General features: G+C 38.0%; 1 protein-coding gene across 1 annotated transcript; it reads left to right on the top strand.

The window, feature by feature from the left end:
* The first annotated feature begins 448 nt into the window (after positions 1-448).
* Positions 449-1,267, top strand: LOC145787227 (uncharacterized). Its single transcript, XM_082598948.1, has one exon. It carries the CDS (start codon positions 449-451, stop codon positions 1,265-1,267), a length of 819 nt encoding a protein of 272 aa, XP_082455074.1.
* Positions 1,268-18,563: the final 17,296 nt, after the last annotated feature.

Below are 18,563 nucleotides of genomic sequence, written 5' to 3'. Positions count from 1 at the left end.
ATAAATAATTTTAAAAAAAAATTCACTAGCCCTTTTTTTCTCATCTTTCTTTATTTGTAAAAACTTTATAAAGGTGTTGCGACCATGCTGTAACTGATTGTCCTGCTCGTCCGTGTTTTGTCGCTTCTACCTTTTTCTAGACCCCTGCTATGTTTGACATATGGGTCATTCCATGTCAACTGATCCAGGACCTGTCATGTACCCATCCTCTCAGGTTTTGTTCATACTTGCCATGCATGTAGAACTTTCTTTCCTGATCACAACAGGGTTGTCAGACAGCTTTTAAGAAAAAGAGCCAAACAATGTCGAAAAAAGGACCAAACTGGGTAAAAAAAAAACAGCTAAATTGTTCAATAATGTTAATAACGTTGTTAATAATGCAGAACAGAACGGTAACAACGTCAGAACGTTAACAACGTCTTCTCTCTGCTCTCTGGCTTCGGGCGTAATGCCAAGTGAAAAATCAAGAAAGTCTGGTACTTCTGTAAGAGAGGGCAATTCGGACAGCTCTAATCAAGACAGTTTGGATAAAATGGTTGAAAAATGCATGCCTAGAATTGAAGAATTGATAAACAAAGCAATGGAAAGACTGGTAAAAAAGCACGAAGAAGAGATTTTACCACTTAAAACTGAAATTGAGCAGCTAAAAGACAGCCAAAACTTTATATGCAACAAATATGAAGAGATGAAGAAACAATACGAGACAGTGGTTAAATCAAACAAGGTACAGGAAACAGAAATTGAAAAACTAAATACTAGTGCAAAGAAATTAGAAACCAAAACAAACGAAGAATGTATCAAATTAGATAATCTAGAACAATATGAAAGACGACAAAATCTTGAGTTTGTCGGAATACCAGTGAAGAAAAATGAAGACATTTGCAATATCGTTGTTCAACTGGCCAGCAAACTCGATGTTGAAGTAAAAAAAGATGAAATTATAGCAGCACATCGACTACAACAGAAGGATGATGCGAAACCACCTGCGGTCATTGTGCGCTTCAGCAATCGCAACGTGCGCAACCGCATCTATAAAAATCGCAAAGCTGCTCGAGACCAAGTATTCCCAATAGAAGGAATGAGAGAACTGTATATCAACGAAAATTTAACACAGCAACCAAAGAGGCTTTTCTGGCTTTGCAAACAAAAAGCAAAAAGCAAAGAATACCGATATGTTTGGACTACAAATGGACGGATATATGTGAGAAAGAGTGATGGTTTCGATTCAATTATAATTAACAAAGAAGACGATCTAAAAAAGCTGTGATGGTGGGTGTATTTGTTATTCTTCTTGTCTTTTCTTTACTTATTACTTTTACCTGTTTTTAACTGTTTTGGAAATACCACAACGTTATGCTTATGGAATTAATAGATGAAGCCTAACTATCGAAATGTAGGCTATGTGAAAAACACACAACCACCAGTGTCATAAAAGAATTACTTACTAACACGACGTCAGATCTAACTGTTTGTCATGTTAACATAGTGAGTCTAAATAAAAACATAGAAAAACTAGATCAACTCCTTTCTGACATTTTAAAACCGATAGATATTCTGTTTGACTGAAACACGACTAACGACTAGCACTGAAAGTCTCGTTCGGCTTCCTGGGTACGAATTAATTAACGTGAATTCCAGCACAAAAGCAGGAGGAGCTGGTATCTACTTATCAAATAAATTAACTTTCAATAACTTAGACACTCTCCGCCTTAATTTAAAAAACTGCGAAGACGCCTGGGCTGAAATCTCGTTGCCTAACAATGAGTTCCTTATCGTCGGATCGATTTACCGCCATCCTTCTAGCGACATAGGCTCCTTTCAGGAAAGCTTTATTAATTTGATTAAATCATTCAAACCTAAACAGAAGTATCTGATCCTAGGTGATTTCAACATCGACTTTGGAAAGTATAAAGAAAACAATAAATTAAAATTTTACTTTGATGAAGTTACCGCTGCGGGTGCGTTACAACTAATAAACATACCAACTAGAATAACTACAACTACTAGCACAATTATTGATCACATTTACACCAACTGTTTACACGCCCTTAAAATGAAACCCTTATTTGTAATTTCAAGTGACGTATCGGATCACTTGCCCATTATGGTCAAAACAAACTTTACGGCATCACATAAAGAGCAGTCGAGGCCATTGATTAGAAAAATCACCGCACAAAGGCTTGAAAAATATCTAGCTGATCTTGACTCTAACCTTCAAACTTCAACCGCAATAAGCAGTAATAGTATTGAATGGCTTATTGCTAAAATGATCTTCTTAACAAACCTACATTTTCCTAAAGTTAAACAAACACGTAAACAACATTCCTCATCAGGTAAACCTTGGATTTCTAATCGTATCTTGAAGCTTATCAAAAAACAAAATAAACTTTTTCGAAAATTTCTCAAAAATAAGGATCCCACAATACACAATGAATATAAGCAATTTCGTAACAAACTAACTCGCATAAAAACCAAAGCGAAAAATGCTTATTACAAAGAAATATTCAAATTAGGTAGAAGTTCCTCAGATACTTGGAAGACTATCAACAAGATAATACGTAAACAAAACAAAACTAATGAATTACCATCCAAAATCTCGCTTAACAATCACACAACTACAGAAAAACCAGAAGAAATCTGCGAGGAAATGAATAACTATTTTGTGAATATTGGTCATAAACTAGCCAAAGGTAAACAAATAAGCACAAATTACAGAAATACTTTAAAAAATGGACGGTCTAGCCCTGTTACTTCCGTCAGCCTGCAACCAACAGATAATAACGAAATAATAAATATAATTGATGACCTCAAGCATAACAAGTCCCCAGGATACGACGACATTCCCTTGACTATTATAAAGAGCTCCAAGTTCTTAATAGCTCCTTATCTTACCCGAGTCTTTAATAACTGTATGATTAGTGGACACTATCCTGAAGCTTTGAAAATAGCCAAAGTCATACCTATCTATAAATCAGGCTCCAAGCAGGAACCTCAGAATTATAGACCGATATCAATTTTATCGCCTTTCAACAAAATATTTGAGACAATCATTCACAAACGCTTGGCTAATTTCTGGGACAAATATAAACTCTTCTCCCCTTTGCAATTTGGATTTCGGAAAAACTACTCAACCAATTTAGCAATTACTCACTTCCATGAAGATATCATAAATGAACTAAACAACAATCACATTGTGTGCTCAGTATTTATAGATCTCAAAAAAGCATTTGATACAGTTAATCACGAAATCTTAATCGACAAGTTGAATCATTATGGCGTAAGGGGAAACGTTAAAAACCTTATTCATTCCTATTTAACCAATAGGCAGCAATATGTACATGGCGGGGAAATCAACTCTTCTCGCTCTTCTTATTATGTGAAGCATGGGGCACGATCTACGGTACTAATACAATTGAACACATGGCAAGTGGAAAGGCAATTTCTCGTGCTTTAAGAGGTCATTTTCTTACTGAATCGGCACTGACAACAAAGCTCTTTGAGCAGTGCTTGCCAAAAGCAAGCGGTGAAGAAAATGGCTTCACTGAAAGAACAGAATGTTTTAATAAGTTGCAGAGTATTGTAGATATTGTTGCAAGTTCACCTGAAAAGTGCATTGAATTAGTAAGTGACTCAAAAATTCTTCAAGAATTGAGTGAGAAACTAACTTTACACAAATATTATATTAGTGATTTATCAAGAACCAGCAAACTTTGGGTTCAATATCTGTATTATGTGAATGTGATCAAAAATTTTGTCAGGGCAGCACGCACTGGAAATTGGAACCTACATCTCAATGCAGTGAATCAAATGATCCACTTGTTTGCTGCAACAGGCCATATCCATTATGCAAAATGTGCTCGAATTTATTTACAGAGCATGCAGGAACTTCCAACATCTTACCCATGGGTTTACACCAACTTCACCGAACGTGGATACAGCACTGTGCGACGCAGTGACAGGTACTGGGCTGGTCTCTGGACTGACCTTGTAATTGAGCAAGTGCTTATGCGGAGTCTGAAGAGCAGGGGAGGATTAACTCATGGTAGAGGTGTAACCGAATCTGTAAGATCGATGTGGACAAACAGCATGCACAGATGTGCCAGCGTACATATTGCTATGACAACACTGACTGGCCAGCAACACATGTCAAGCCAACAGCACCTCGAATTAAGCAACAGTAGAATAAGGCGCGATAATGAAGATATGGAAAAGCTTGACGCATGGTTTGCTGAACATAATCCTTTTGACCCTGAAGAGCCATTGCTGAAATCACTTGCTTCTGGACTCACAGCAACTGAAAGTGACAACATTAATTGTGACAAAGCAGAGGAAGTTGGTAGAGCTGTTCAGCAGAAGTTAGATGGTATTTGCTATCAACAGGCGAAAATAAGGAGAGCTGACCGTGCCCACACACTAAATGAACTTCAACCTGGCATAAAATTAGATCAACAAAAGGAACACATTGATCCTACAATTTTGTTTACTCGTCTCACTGCGATAATTGGCACGGATCCTCGCAATGTAGCCAGTTATTTTGAGTATGAATTGACACCAGACCCCACTTCCTTATTTGTGAATGGTATGATGCGTAAACCAGCAAAATCAACACTAAGGAATAAACTACTGGATATGACTACCTCAGTCAGTAACATTGATGCCAATGCTTGCGTCGTAGATGGTGGTGCACTGTTGCATAAGGTGAAATGGCCCTCACAATCTAAGTATGGAGACGTTTTAAAAGAATACTGTGCATTTGTACAAAGACAGTATGGAAAATACCCCATCATCAGCATTGTGTTTGATGGATACTCATCTCACAAGTCAACAAAGACTTACGAACAAGGCAGGCGTGGAAGCAATTTATCAGCAAATGTAACAATTTCACAAGATGCTTTGGTAACAATGAGTCGTGAAATGTTTCTTCGCAATACAAACAACAAAGAGCAATTAATCAAACTGTTATTTGAGCATTTGAAAGCTCATGGTTGTTTTGTATATCAAGCTCAAAAGGATGCTGATACTCTGATTGTGAAAAGGGTGTTACAATTATCTACAATCAACACTGTGGTTGTGGCTGCTGATGATACAGACATCTTAGTTCTTTTGTGTCATCATTGGAGTGACAAACAAAACACAATTTACTTCAGTACTGATCGGAAAAGTGATTCTAGTCAAAGAGAGCTGAAGTACTGGAAGATTTCAGACATTGTCCACTCACTAGAGGTGCCTAATTACTTGCTGTTTGCTCATGCTTGGAGTGGATGTGATACAACTTCTGCAATATATCAACAAGGTACCAATATAATTAATCAGCTGTGGTAGCAGTAGCCTACATTTTAATGTTGCTTTCAGTATTTTCTTGATTTTCCCCACTCTTCATTCCTGAACTGCTTACCATGCTTGTCTGAAAGTACATTTTCACCATTTTATGGAATGCCAATGTATGGAGTGTATGCACACATTATTTGGTGACAATGATTAATTATTTCATCTGTCTTGTTGCTTAGGAAAGCTAAAGATGTTCAATTACCTGAAGAAGGAAGAATTTCAACATTCTGCTGATGTATTTGGGAGATTAGATTCTACACGTGAGCAAATAGCTGATGCTGGAAGAGATTTGTTATTGAAAAGGTTAGTTACTGGGACTGTATTGGTGCACAGTTAATTAAATAAGAAGAAATGGAAATGTTGCTGAGTACCAGTCTGAATGAGATTCACCAATAATAATGCTACATTTTGTTGATCTATCAAGCTTTAGTGCAAAACCTGCCGATTCACTTTGCCAACTACGGTACGTCAAGTACATGCAGATGGTTGCAACAGCTTCCACTGTTCATCCTGAAAGATTGCCACCCACCGAAGCTGCAATTCGTTTTCATTCCTTCAGAGTACATTTGCAGGTGAAATAATAGTGCGTAGCTTAATGGTATTGTAACACAATACCGGTAATCATTTAGTATAAAAGCGTCTTTGCTCTATAGATTATACCACTTGAAGATATTTTTCAAGAATTGTTTGTTGTCGGTAACTTCAAAATATTACAGCAAATTGCGCTATTAAACTGCTGTAAGGAAAAGATGCAAGTTATAGCAAAACAACTTGCGTTATAATATGACTAGCATAAGCATGTGGTGTACTACAAATCAAAAATTTTATGGCAGCAAGACTTGATTTATCTAAGTTGATATAAAACTGTTGTTTCAGGTATGTCAGTGGAAGCATCTTGACACTGAAATCTTGGATCTCGCACAATGGGGATGGAAAGCTGACGCAGCAGGTGCAGTTATGCCAATAAAGGCCAATTTAGATCCGGCACCAGAATGGCTATTGAACGTTGTACGATGCAAATGCAAAGAAGGAACAAAAAATCAATGTGGTACAATGTCTTGCAGCTGCAGAAAACATGGCTTGAAGTGCGTAACAGCATGTGGAGAGTGTCGTGGGGAAACTTGTTGCAATCTCAGTTATGTACAAGAAGACTGCCCTGAAGATTGCGACATTTTGATCATGTTTCAGTAAATGATTTTATAAAAAATGGAACGTTTGCCCTTTTGATTTATGAGTCTAACTCTATTGTTGCCTCCCTGATGAGGTCCGATTGCCATCGTTGCCTATATCAAATTATCGTCTTCATTATAATAATTCTATGTATGCTGATATCTAGTTTTGATGGCTGCCATGTCATCTGATTGTTTTTATCGTTCTGAATACTTTCAGTTTTTCTAACTTGTAACACTACCGTACCATTGTCTGTAAACTTGTAATAGTAGATAGCCTATTTAGTGAGATTTTGTACATTGCAGTTTGTGTATTATTTCGTTGTTGTTGTTCGTTATTTGTGCATTTGCAGTTTGTGTATTATTTTGTTGTTTTGTTTTGGATATGGACAGCTTTGTCTGATGCAAATATATATTATTATTTGTGTAGCCTATTGCCCAAATTTGGGCTACCCGAAAGATTCCACTGGATAGTTGAGCTGTAGGCTACTCCTCAGACATGGCATATCCACTAGCAGTGTTAGTCGAATTTTCACCGTCGACAAGAACAATAGTTACACGTCTTGGGCACTCGACGGCAAAATTATTGAACTAAAGTTTTAAAAATTTCGCACTTTTTGTATAATGCCCATAATATACTCTCGCCACTTGTAGCGCTTAGTTTCGTCATTAAACCGGACCTGGGGTCAAAATGCCCCCTTGAATCATTATATGAAGCACCGTTATGTCTAAAAACGATCTTTTAGAACAAATGTATTGGATCTGCAATTATCAATGGGCTGAGAGTAATAGGTAAGCAATTTTAATTTGATGACGTCAGAGTGACGTCATTTAAATATAAATAATATTTTATCATATGTGAGTTGTCTCTTTCTTATACACATAGGGAAAAAAGTTAAAAATGAGCCTAAAAACTTGTGCAAAAGGAAAAATACAGTTTCGCCACTAGCGGCGCAAGGTGTTGCTTCAAAAACGGCCATAACTTTTTTTGCCAAGGGTCTCTGATTGGAGGAGAGTGAAAATCTTAATCTAGAGGAGTTAAGCTTTCCAACGATACCTAGTTTGTTAAGGTCGCAATTTATTCCAGGTCAAAACGTTTTACGCTTAGACTATATGTAAACTCTACACTTGGCTTGATAACAATCAGTTGACACTCAACTTGAGTAAAACTAACTACATACTCTTTAACAATAAAAAGACTACACTCTCCGATATGCAAATAAAATTAAATGATACAATAATTAAAAAAGTTGACCACACGCGCTACTTAGGAATCACAATAGATAACAAACTCAACTGGAATAAACACATTGATAACCTGTCGAAAAAACTATCCTCTTCTTCAGGCGTACTCAGCAAACTTAGAAAATTCACTACTAGAAAAGTTCTAATCAATATTTATCATAGCATTGTACACTCGCACCTACAATATGGAATCATCAACTGGGGATGCGCACCCACAAAATACTTGAATAGAATTCAGGTTAGACAAAATAAGATAATTAAAATCGTTACAGGAGCATTTGAAATGAAAACTAAATTACTGCCACTCTATCAAGAAAATAAAATATTAACTGTTAATTCTACTTATAAACTAGAAATAAGCAAATTTATGTACAAATTTTATAATAATAAACTACCGGAAAACTTCAAAACTTTCTTTACACATGTATCATCTATTCATTCGTATAACACCCGACGTTCAAGTTCCAATTCACTTTATACTAAACTGGCAAATACCCAATTATTTCAAAAAAGTTTAAAATGCATGGGAATCAAGGTATGGGACAGTTTACCTCAAAATATAAAAAAAAACATGAACAAAGGCTTCAAATATTTCAGTAAAATGTGCAAAATACACTTCTTCAATAATCAAGAGCTATAAAAACGACATCCACTACCTGACTATGTTAATTGTTATTATTGTTTGTAGTATCTGTATTTGTTTTGTTTTTTCTGTTCTTCCTTCCTTCTTTTTTGTGTCAATTTGCAACAATATTAACAACGCAATACTTTCATTTGTGTAACTATTTGAATGAGAAAGTGCAGACTCGACGACCTCCTACGCCTTCAGGGCTACGGTCTTTCGCACTCTCTCATTGGATGCACACTGTCAGTTTTTGTTTTATGTGTGTTTCGGCGTTTCGCATCCAAACAAAAATAAAATGACCATCCAATAACGTTACCGGTACAACATTACAACAACACAGTCGGCAGGCACTTTAACGTAGTACACTGTCCGAATTCCATACCGCAATCATGCGTGACGTATATGACATCACTGGTATTTCAGTCACAATTTTCCTTAACTCCATTGATTGCAGTCATTAAGATTCTTCTTGCACTCAGTTCAGTTCAGTTGCAGAAGAAAAAATAGTATTAGCAGAAGGTGGGAATCGAACCCATGCAATCGAAATTACTACTCCTTTGCCCTAACCCATTCGGCCACGCAGGTTGTGGGCAGGGGCGCCGGAACGGTTTTTGACCGGGGGGGCAGGATTATGAAAAAAGGGCACTTTTGTTGCTGAAAGGCCAATTTTTTTTAAAGTTTTAAGATAAGTTTTGCATAATGCTCATCCATCAGCTCATCATCGAGTAATGATACAAGTGTCCGGTATACAAAAAACTATGGCACAGGATGGCATCATGCTCTGTTATGATGATGTAGAATATTATTTTAGGGCAGAAATGAAAGATTATTATTAAGCTAATAGCTGAAATAGCTGAAATTGAGCTAATAGCTGAAATGAAAGAATAATATTAAGCTAATAGCTGAAATTGTTATGTCGTATTGCAAAATGTGCAGTAGCTTACATGACCTTAAAAGGGCACCATTGCCCCTCCTGCCCCCCTATCCAACGAAAAATTGAGGGCAGGGGGGCATTCTCCCCCCCTGCCCTCCGCTTCCGGCGCCTCTGGTTGTGGGGATGCATTCAGTTAAATTTTTTTGTATCAAAATTTTTCGATACCAACACAGTCTACATTCTACCAGTGTTTCCACTTGAATCTTTGGTATTGGCATAAACATTGTCCAGATAACTTTTGATAAAATACACCAAGCACTGTCTAAGAAATTGAAATAACACTTTTCAGTCTCAATTTCCGAAAGACATTTATTTAAATAGCTAGTTTGATAGTATGTGCCAACTGCTTCCGAAAAGAGCCAAATATTGAAAAGAAAGGGCCAAGGGGCCAAACAATTTTTTTTGCGCCAACCGCCTTTAAAAAGAGCCAACTTTCTGAAATTTGGCCCCAAAAGGGCCAATCTGACAACCCTGGATTACAAAAACTAAATCTTTTGAAAATCGGTCAACTAGAACATAATTTATAGCCATTTGAACATGGCCACTTTTGTGATCATTCAAGCGGAACAATCAGCTTCTGGTTCAAATGTGAAACTTTGAGTTAACGTATCTTTGCATGTATGCATCTGTAACCAATGTTTTTTTCAGACATTGTTGTTCATACAATAACTAAACCATTGCAACAATCAACAACCACACCAATTGTGACCTTTCACCTTTAACCCTTAGTTGATTAGGAGTAGTTTTTGTGTTCAGTGATGCGTAACATACTTTTTGATCTTGCATAGCTCGATGCGGGTACCACCGACATAGACAAGTGATATGTCATTGGAAAGGTCTTTTCAAGGAGATTTAGAATCATAAATAAAATTAATGGCTTATTGACTATTGCAACAAAAATTTTAGATATGAATTTGACCCTGAAACTATCCAAACATTTTTTCTCAATACCAAATTTTCTACATATTTTTCCTATTTATGAAAATTCTGATCTATAGTCATTTTACAATAATCACAAATTCAAGTTATTTTGCAGGTGTGCAAACATGTCAGAAAAAATATCTCTTGCATTTTTTTTTAAATTTGAAGTTGATTTAGGGATGGCCGTGGTCTTCCCCCTAAAGTTCTGTGCCTTCCCTCGAAATACCAAATCTGCGTATCTCAAAAACCACTTGAGCTAGAGATTTGTTTGTTTGTTTGTTTGTTTATCTTTATCCTGCATTGCGGGAAAGCGGACTTGAGCGCTATGCATCGGTGTACGCCTTCCGACATACACCTGACCCACGCTGCAGCCGACGGCAATGTCTGTTTTCCGGTTGTCTACTTTACTTATGACTTAAATTTTGTACTACCCATTACTCGAAATCGATCACTAGGTAGAGGCAATTATCGTTAAGTTTCTTGCCCAGAGAAACAACAGCAAGTGCGGGTGGCTGGAGTCGAACATGCAGGCTCTCGACTGCGAGACCAACGCGCTAACCACTCGGCCACGGCTGCCGACTGGTTTTATGATACGGTTTTATGTGTCAAAAGATGTATAAAGCATGATTTCCTATCTGCTTTGTGAACATTGAAGGCATCTATCTTAAGTAGAAAAGCAGTTATTTAGAAAAAAAACACATTTGAAACAAAAAGCACAGTACCGGTAGGCGGTAGCTCTATAAAAAATATGTGACGATCACTGTTCCCTCCAAGAAATCAGGACTCGTGAAATCTGTTCAAATCTTGTTTTCACTATTTTTTGTGACGACGAAACGTCTACAGAATTTCGTTTTTTCTCTCTGTTTTTGCACCTTTGAGGGAACACTGGTGACGCTATTCATTTCAAAATATAATTCTGGTCGGTACTGCGAAAAGCAATATTATCGACAATATTTTGCATATTGCCTTGCGCATAGGGACAGGATGCCTGCGAGTTGCGACCTACACCATCGAACAATCTCCCTATCCTTGCAGGCATCCAACCTGCTGAGCTTCGTCGCGAAGAAGCCATCCTGTTTCTTTCTTGCTGCGCTATGAACCACAACCACTTGCTCCACTCAAGTCTCTACGAGTCTGTGAGCGAGCAACGTCGGCGACTGAAATCGATACATCCATTTGTTTGTGCTGCACAACTCCTGATGAAAACCGCTGAACACCAATCCATTAGTGTGGCTACCTGGGCAGACCACCAATGGAGCTCAGAGTGGAAGAAGAACTCCACAAGACTCCAAAGTTCATCTCCAACACCACCCTCCACCCAACCCAAATGCATTTGCCAAGGAAGGCCTGGGTGCGGCTCAACCGCCTGCATACTGGTGTCGGACTATTCCGCTCAAACATGCACAAATGGGGGATGGCTCCATCCGCGATCTGTGAGTGTGGCAAGGAGGAACAAACCGCAGACCACACTATCTGAAAATGCGTCATCTATCATACGTCAAATGGTCTGCGTTAACTGGAAGACAGATCAATTCAAGGTCTGCTTTACACCTAGCCAAGCATTTAGACTGTGTCGCCGCCACTGCTGATAGGTGGTAAAAGGCAGAGCTCCTCGACCAGCGAAGAAGGTTCCAACAAAGAAGAATCGACAATATTGTTCTTGTTGCAATATGGAAACAGTTTCCAGTGTTCAGTAACAACTTGCAAAAGAAACTGAAGTGGGTCCACATTTTTAGTTAAGAGTTTGTTAAAATCCTGGATTACAGCAACTCCTTTCTCTGGCCTGTTATTGACTGCTGAAAGTCCCTTCGCTATGTGTAAAGCTTGAATAAATGCACCCTCTTCAGTCCAATGAGCAGGATCCTTTGAAAGTGTTGCTTCATCTACAGTGTAGATAAAATTCCTATAAAAAAATTTAGGTGTAGATTCTACACCTAACAGTTGAAGAAGCCGTTTAGAATTGGAGGTGCAAAACTGTTCTCCAGTTCTAGACCCTGATTGCCAAGAAACCCATCTGCTTTGATGCTTGGTTTTTTGGTGGACGTTCTGCTGTTTCATCTATCATGGTTGCCACCATTAACTTTTTACTTTCCATAGACAATCGAGAGTCAAACAAGACTAGTCCAACCATTTCTTCGGACAGATGTCATACATGCAGACCAAGCTTTTTGCTAGTTGCAGCAGAAATACTTGTATGAGGATAATTCAGAAGTTGATCTATGAGTCCGACATCATTTAGTCGTTCTTCTATAATATTGGGTGATATGAATCCAATCCATGCTTTCAGATGAATCGCAACAGATCTAAAAGGTGGCTAGTTCTCGAATGCCTTATGCTTCTTTCTTTAACATATTAAACTGATAATGAAACATCCAAATTTTAATGGCATAAATCGCTTCGCCATCCAACAAATGCGACGCATGGCACCTGGAGCTTGAAAGCGGATTCCACGCTCAGGACTTTCTCTAAGGAATATGACAAAAACAGGGGTATTTTAGCTATGTATGAATGCAAAAAAAATTAGAGACACTTATTTTGTTTATTGCTTCACCAGTTTTACAGTTTAGAGAAATAAAACAGAGTAACCAGGTTAGTTTATGAACTTTGTTTATTGAATAGCTTGGGCCATAATACTTGTTCAGCGCTGTATTGTGCTAAAATACTCAAAACAGTTTTTTTCTAAATTAGGCCTACTGCTTTTTTACTCAAGATAGGCGCAATCACTGTTCAGTGTTCACAAAGCAGATAGGAAATGACGTCTTTTGACTGTTTTGACACAAAAACCGTATCTCCAGCTCAAGCAGATTTTATGATATGCAGATTTTGGTAGTTTGGAAAAGGGCGCAAAACTTTAGGGGGGGAGAGCCACTCCTTTATGGGGGGAGTACCAAAACAATAACACAGACTTTAAAGTTATCGTATTTACATATATACCTTATATGTAATAAAACTGCATTAAAAGCCTACATCTTCCCTTGACAAATAAACAAGCTTTGACAGACCCAACGCATACTACATACCGGTAATATATTAAGTTATATAGCAGGCGTTGGGTCTGTCAAAGCTTGTTTATTTGTCAAACCATTTTGGACAAAAAGATTTATTGTAACAGAAGAACTCTATATTTACCGTATATTATATGCAAAAACTACGGTATACACGACAGCTAAAATAATGGGAGCAGCTGAATCGAAGAATATATGTCCCTTCGCTGTTCCTGTGGTCTGTTGTATCGCATCTGTGATCGCAGTGTATACTGTGTGTTATCGCAATAGTTGCAAATAAAGACACGATCATTATTATTATTATAGTTCTTCTGTTACAAGGAATCTTTTTGTCCAAAATGGTTTGAAATGCAAGGAAAAAATTGGTAGGTCTTCAACGCTTCTTGCATAATGTTGTTAGTTTTGGAGTACCTTTCCAATGGCAATGATACATCACTTGTCTATGTCGGTGGTAGCCTACCCGCATCGAGCTATGCAATATCAAAAAGTATGTTCCGCATCACTGAACACAAAAATTACTCCTAATCAACTAAGGGTTAAAGGTGAAAGGTCACAATTGATGTGGTTGGTGATTGTTGCAATGCTTTAGTTATTGTATGAACAACAATGTCTGAAAAAAACATTGGTTACAGATGCATACATGCAAAGATACGTTAACTCAAAGTTTCACATTTAAACCAGAAGCTGATTGTTCCGCTTGAATGATCACAAAAGTGGCCATGTTCAAATGGCTATAAATTATGTTCTAGTTGACCGATTTTCAAAAGATTTAGTTTTTTGTGATCAGCAAAGAAATTTCTACAAGTATGGTAAGTATGAGCAAAATCCGAGAGGGTAGGTGACAAAATCACTTTTTTTTGTATCAGTTGACATGAAATGACCCACATATTGTTTTTCGTTGTAATGATCAAAAATAAAAACAAACTGAACTGATGTCCATTGCATTTTCATGAAAACCTGGATCACTTAAGTTTCCAGGATTGCCAGATATTAAAGCCTAAACATGCACATTTTTGAAAATTGGCATCTTTATACCAAATTGGCAACCCTGCCAGACCGAAGCCTCCAAAAACGCTGCTCCTCAATGAAATTGCTACGAATTAGGTAAAAATCTTAAGCATGATACAATTTTTACATAAAAAGTTATATTATATTTAAAAAAATGTAGCCCAATTGGGCTCCAGCCAAAAAAGCGCGCCCAACGCGAATTTTGGCGCCTGGAGAAATCAAAAGTAGCCCAATATGGCGTAAAAGAGCCCAATCTGGCAACTCTAGTCCCACTCCCATGAGTGGCTGATCGGAGTTTCCGCAAACATTTTAAAACTTTTTCCTTAAATTAATCATTGAATTTTCATGGGCCACCCAAGGGCATTGACAGGGGGTTCGAGGTAATACTTTTGGACACGGGCCCGGAATGTTTAAGGGGCCCGGATTTAAAAGATTCCCAGCGACTTCAAACATTATCAAGATCTTAATATAATCAGATCTAAAGGAATTGCCACCAGAGGTTAAAACAGCCATTTCAGCCGTCAGATGGTAAAGTATCGGGCCCCTTTCTGGGTACCGGGCCCACTTCAGCTTTCTAGTAGTAAAATAGCCATTTCAACCACCAAACAGTAAAATAAGAATTTAGTCTAGTAGCCTATAGTGATTTCCCTAACCACGAGTATTATCCGAAACACGAATTTCAAAATAAACAGGCTAATATTTGTTCAAACTCAAAAACTGAAATGGCACAAGTAGCCTAAGAGGATTGCTATCCCTATTTCTGCACAAAAATTAAACCAAAACATCTTTTCAGATTGCAGCAATCAGCAAATGTTTAACCGAGGCCCAAAAACCTTTCCCAAATCAAATTGAAAACTTTCTGACTGTCTGCACTACCTTTGCTGAAAATTCTCTTCTGGTGAGCCTAGAATGACCAGTGAAACATCAATGGAATTGGGAAGTAATACTCTAGTGCCATGTGACAAATAAAAGTTCAAAAACTCAACCGCTAAATGGAGATAATAAGTTTTACGATTCAAGAAATCTTAAGATTGCGCAAGAGTTGTTAAATGGCCATGCTTAAACGACATCAATAAAAGTTTGTACACAACCTTTATATTCATAACATTGTCAATGAAAGGGGCCCGAAAATAAATTGGTACCGGGCCCGAGAAATCCTGTCAACGGCCCTGGGGCCACCACAAAATAAGTGTGACTTTTTCTTTGAATTTTGTCTAGAAATGTTAGTTGGAAGTGAATAGATCATTCCAGCGTGACAGCTCGTGATCACTTATAATGGAGGGGCTGCAATCTTAATTTGCTAGTTAATAATTCGAAAGTGAGGTTCGGCTTATCAAAACAAGTCTACCCGAAAGTGAGGTTCGGTTGCCTTTTCATGAAAATGCCACCTCTAGGAGTTGTTTTCCGGGGGCAAGGACAACCGCTGCGTTTTTCATCAGCATAAGTTCCTGATTTCTTGAATTTCACAATTGCCTGATGCACAGCAGTTTTACTAAATCCAAGCTGCTCATCAATTTGACGTTCTATGTAGCCTTCCCTGTGGAGAACAACAATTTGACATCGCTGAACTTCCAAAAGAGAGCACATTTTACTCATTTTAGGCAGATAGGCTAAATAATACAAAAAAGTAATCTCTTCTGGCTAATGTTCAATTGGTATTTGCTAAATAATGACTGATTATTATAGTGATTAACCTACATCAGATTTTGACCGAGAAAAAAGACGATGCAACTGAAACTATACCGTATCTGATGCTCTGGTATTATGACGTAATACAAAAAACGTCATTGTTGATATATTGGATGTTACCCCTTTGCATCTGCAACACACGAACTGTGGCAGCGAGTATTATTATGAAATGCTAAATTGAGTAAGTTCAGAGGACAAGCAACTACAATGAGCATAGACGCTAGAAAACCATCATTGTTGGATATACACAATGCAAATGTGGCGCAAATATTCCCAGAGTGGAAGACCGAAGTAGAAATCTACATGATTGCCAGTGGAGCGTCCAAGAAAAGTCAGGAAGTTCAAACAGCAACAATACTCAACTGTATGTTTCTCGGCAGCCGATTTGTAGCAAGAATTGACAGCGATAGACACCGTGTTTCGCCCATGAGGCTGGGCTCGTCAGTATCGCACCACTAGTGTTAAACTGTTTTATTTGCATCAACAGCGCACGGGTACAAATAATTGACACGGCGAGAGAGCACAAACAAACATAGCCAGGTCGAAGACTTTAGAAAACCGGCCTGCCACACCCCGCGGCGTGATTTAGGGGTGACGATGCACCCGGAGGGGTAAGTCCACCAGCTTAGGTCGCGGGGGCCAGGCTGGGGAGTCGAGGTACCTGTGGAGGGAGAGTGTGGATCGAAAACGTTACATGACCCGTCCGCAAATTCAGAATGGCGGAGCCACAATGATATTCGACCACCGCTTTACCAGTCAGTTTAACTCTTATCTTTGTGGAAACAAAGAAAGAGCCAACAAAACCAGCAGGCGCCAGGGCAGAGGACATGTGAAGAGAGGGGCGGGAAGAACGCCCCTCTCTTCACAAATACTCAACTGTGCTGGTCCTGAGGTAATCAAAGTTGCAAAGCAATTTACATACTTAAGTGAAGAAGACAAGAAGAATCCACAATCCTGCTAGAAAAACTGCAAAACTTCTGTACGCAAGCAGAAAGCGAACTCGTTCACAATCGAAGATTCTGGGAAACCAAAGTAAGTGAACATTTTAACTGTTTCCTGACTGAATTACGAAAAAAAGCAGAACTATGCAATTTTGCCAACTACACCGAACGGATGATAGGCCTACGCGATAAAATTGGAACATCGGTATGTAAGAAATTACAAGGCATCCTAAATAGAGAAGAATATCTAAATTTGGATACAACAATAAAAATTTGCCACAATTTTGAATTAAATCACCGAATTGTAGAAGAAGCCAACTATTCTGAAACAAATGAGCACAAGCTTGATCACAAAAGTAAGGAATACGAACACAACAAAAGCGCAAATAGTCACATTGTAGCTGAATGTAAATTTTGTGGTCGAAAACATCGAAAAGGCAAATTCTTTTGTCCCGCTCATGGAAAAACTTGCACTCACTGTAAAGGAAGAAATCACTTTAAAGTTGTTTGTAAAAAGAAAATTCACCAAGTCTATGATGACGCAGTGAAGCAATCGCCTCACAACTTATAGTGCCGACAGCGTACACCTTCATGGAGTGAAAAATGAAACAATTAACTCGAGGCTAACAGCACTGCTGAAGGTAAACTCTTTTAATGTTCGATTTCAACTAGACACAGGAGCTGATAACACGATCTCAATGAAATTTGTAAATGAAGAGCAAATATCCAAATGCACGAAAGAACTGACTATGTGGAATAAAACATCGATGAAGCCCGTTGGAGAAACTACTTTAAACGTTTGTCACCTGAAAACTAACAATGATTATGCTGTTAAATTTATCGTAGTAGATAATAAGTACAATTGTCTGCTAGGCTTAAGAACTATCCAAGAAATGAATCTTATTTCTGTTAATCATGACGTTTTCATTGCTAATGTTAACTGTGATGCTGAACCAGGTGATTTCGGCACTGTTTCTTTGCAGCTTGATTCTAATGTTTCGTCTAAAATTTTGCCCTGTAGAAAAGTGCCAATTGCTTTGAGAAAGCAAGGGAAAACTGAACTAAAACCTCTCAACACAAAAGAACCTTTAAAACAACACAACGAAGGAACTTTCCTTTCGAAAATTTGTGGTGTTGATTTGTGTGAATTCAATGGTAAATCTTATCTAGTCACTGTTGACTATTAGGCCTACTCTAATTTTATAGAAGCCGACTTGTTGACATACACAACCGCAATGTCTGTTGTACACTGTTTAAAAAAACATTTTGCACGATATGGTATTCCAAAATGTTTGAATTCTGATTCTGCTGCTATTTTTATGTCTACTGCATTTAAAAACTTTTGTGCTAACTGGAATATTACGCACACTGTTTCCAGTCCTGGTTATCAACGAGAAAATGGTAAAGCGGAATCCGCACTAAAAACTTTAAAAAACATGTTCAAACGTACTTCTAAAAACCATGACGATCAGTATTTAGCTTTACTTGAAATCCGTAACACTCCTCGTCAGGATGTTGGTGTTAGTCCTACTGAAATTGTATTTGGACGACAAACTCGCTCTGTTCTACCTGTGATTACCAAGCACTGTAAATCTGTGGAACACTGTAAACGGCAAAAACGGAAAAATAGCATTAAAAAATACCATGACAAAACTGCCAAACGTTTGCCTGCATTGTTTGTTAACCAAAAAGTATTTT

The sequence above is a fragment of the Aplidium turbinatum genome, chromosome 18, assembly GCF_918807975.1.
Source record: "Aplidium turbinatum chromosome 18, kaAplTurb1.1, whole genome shotgun sequence".
Taxonomy (NCBI): Eukaryota; Metazoa; Chordata; class Ascidiacea; order Aplousobranchia; family Polyclinidae; genus Aplidium; species Aplidium turbinatum.
The sequence above is the reverse complement of the archived record's forward strand: the minus strand, read 5'-3'. Positions and strand labels throughout refer to the sequence as shown.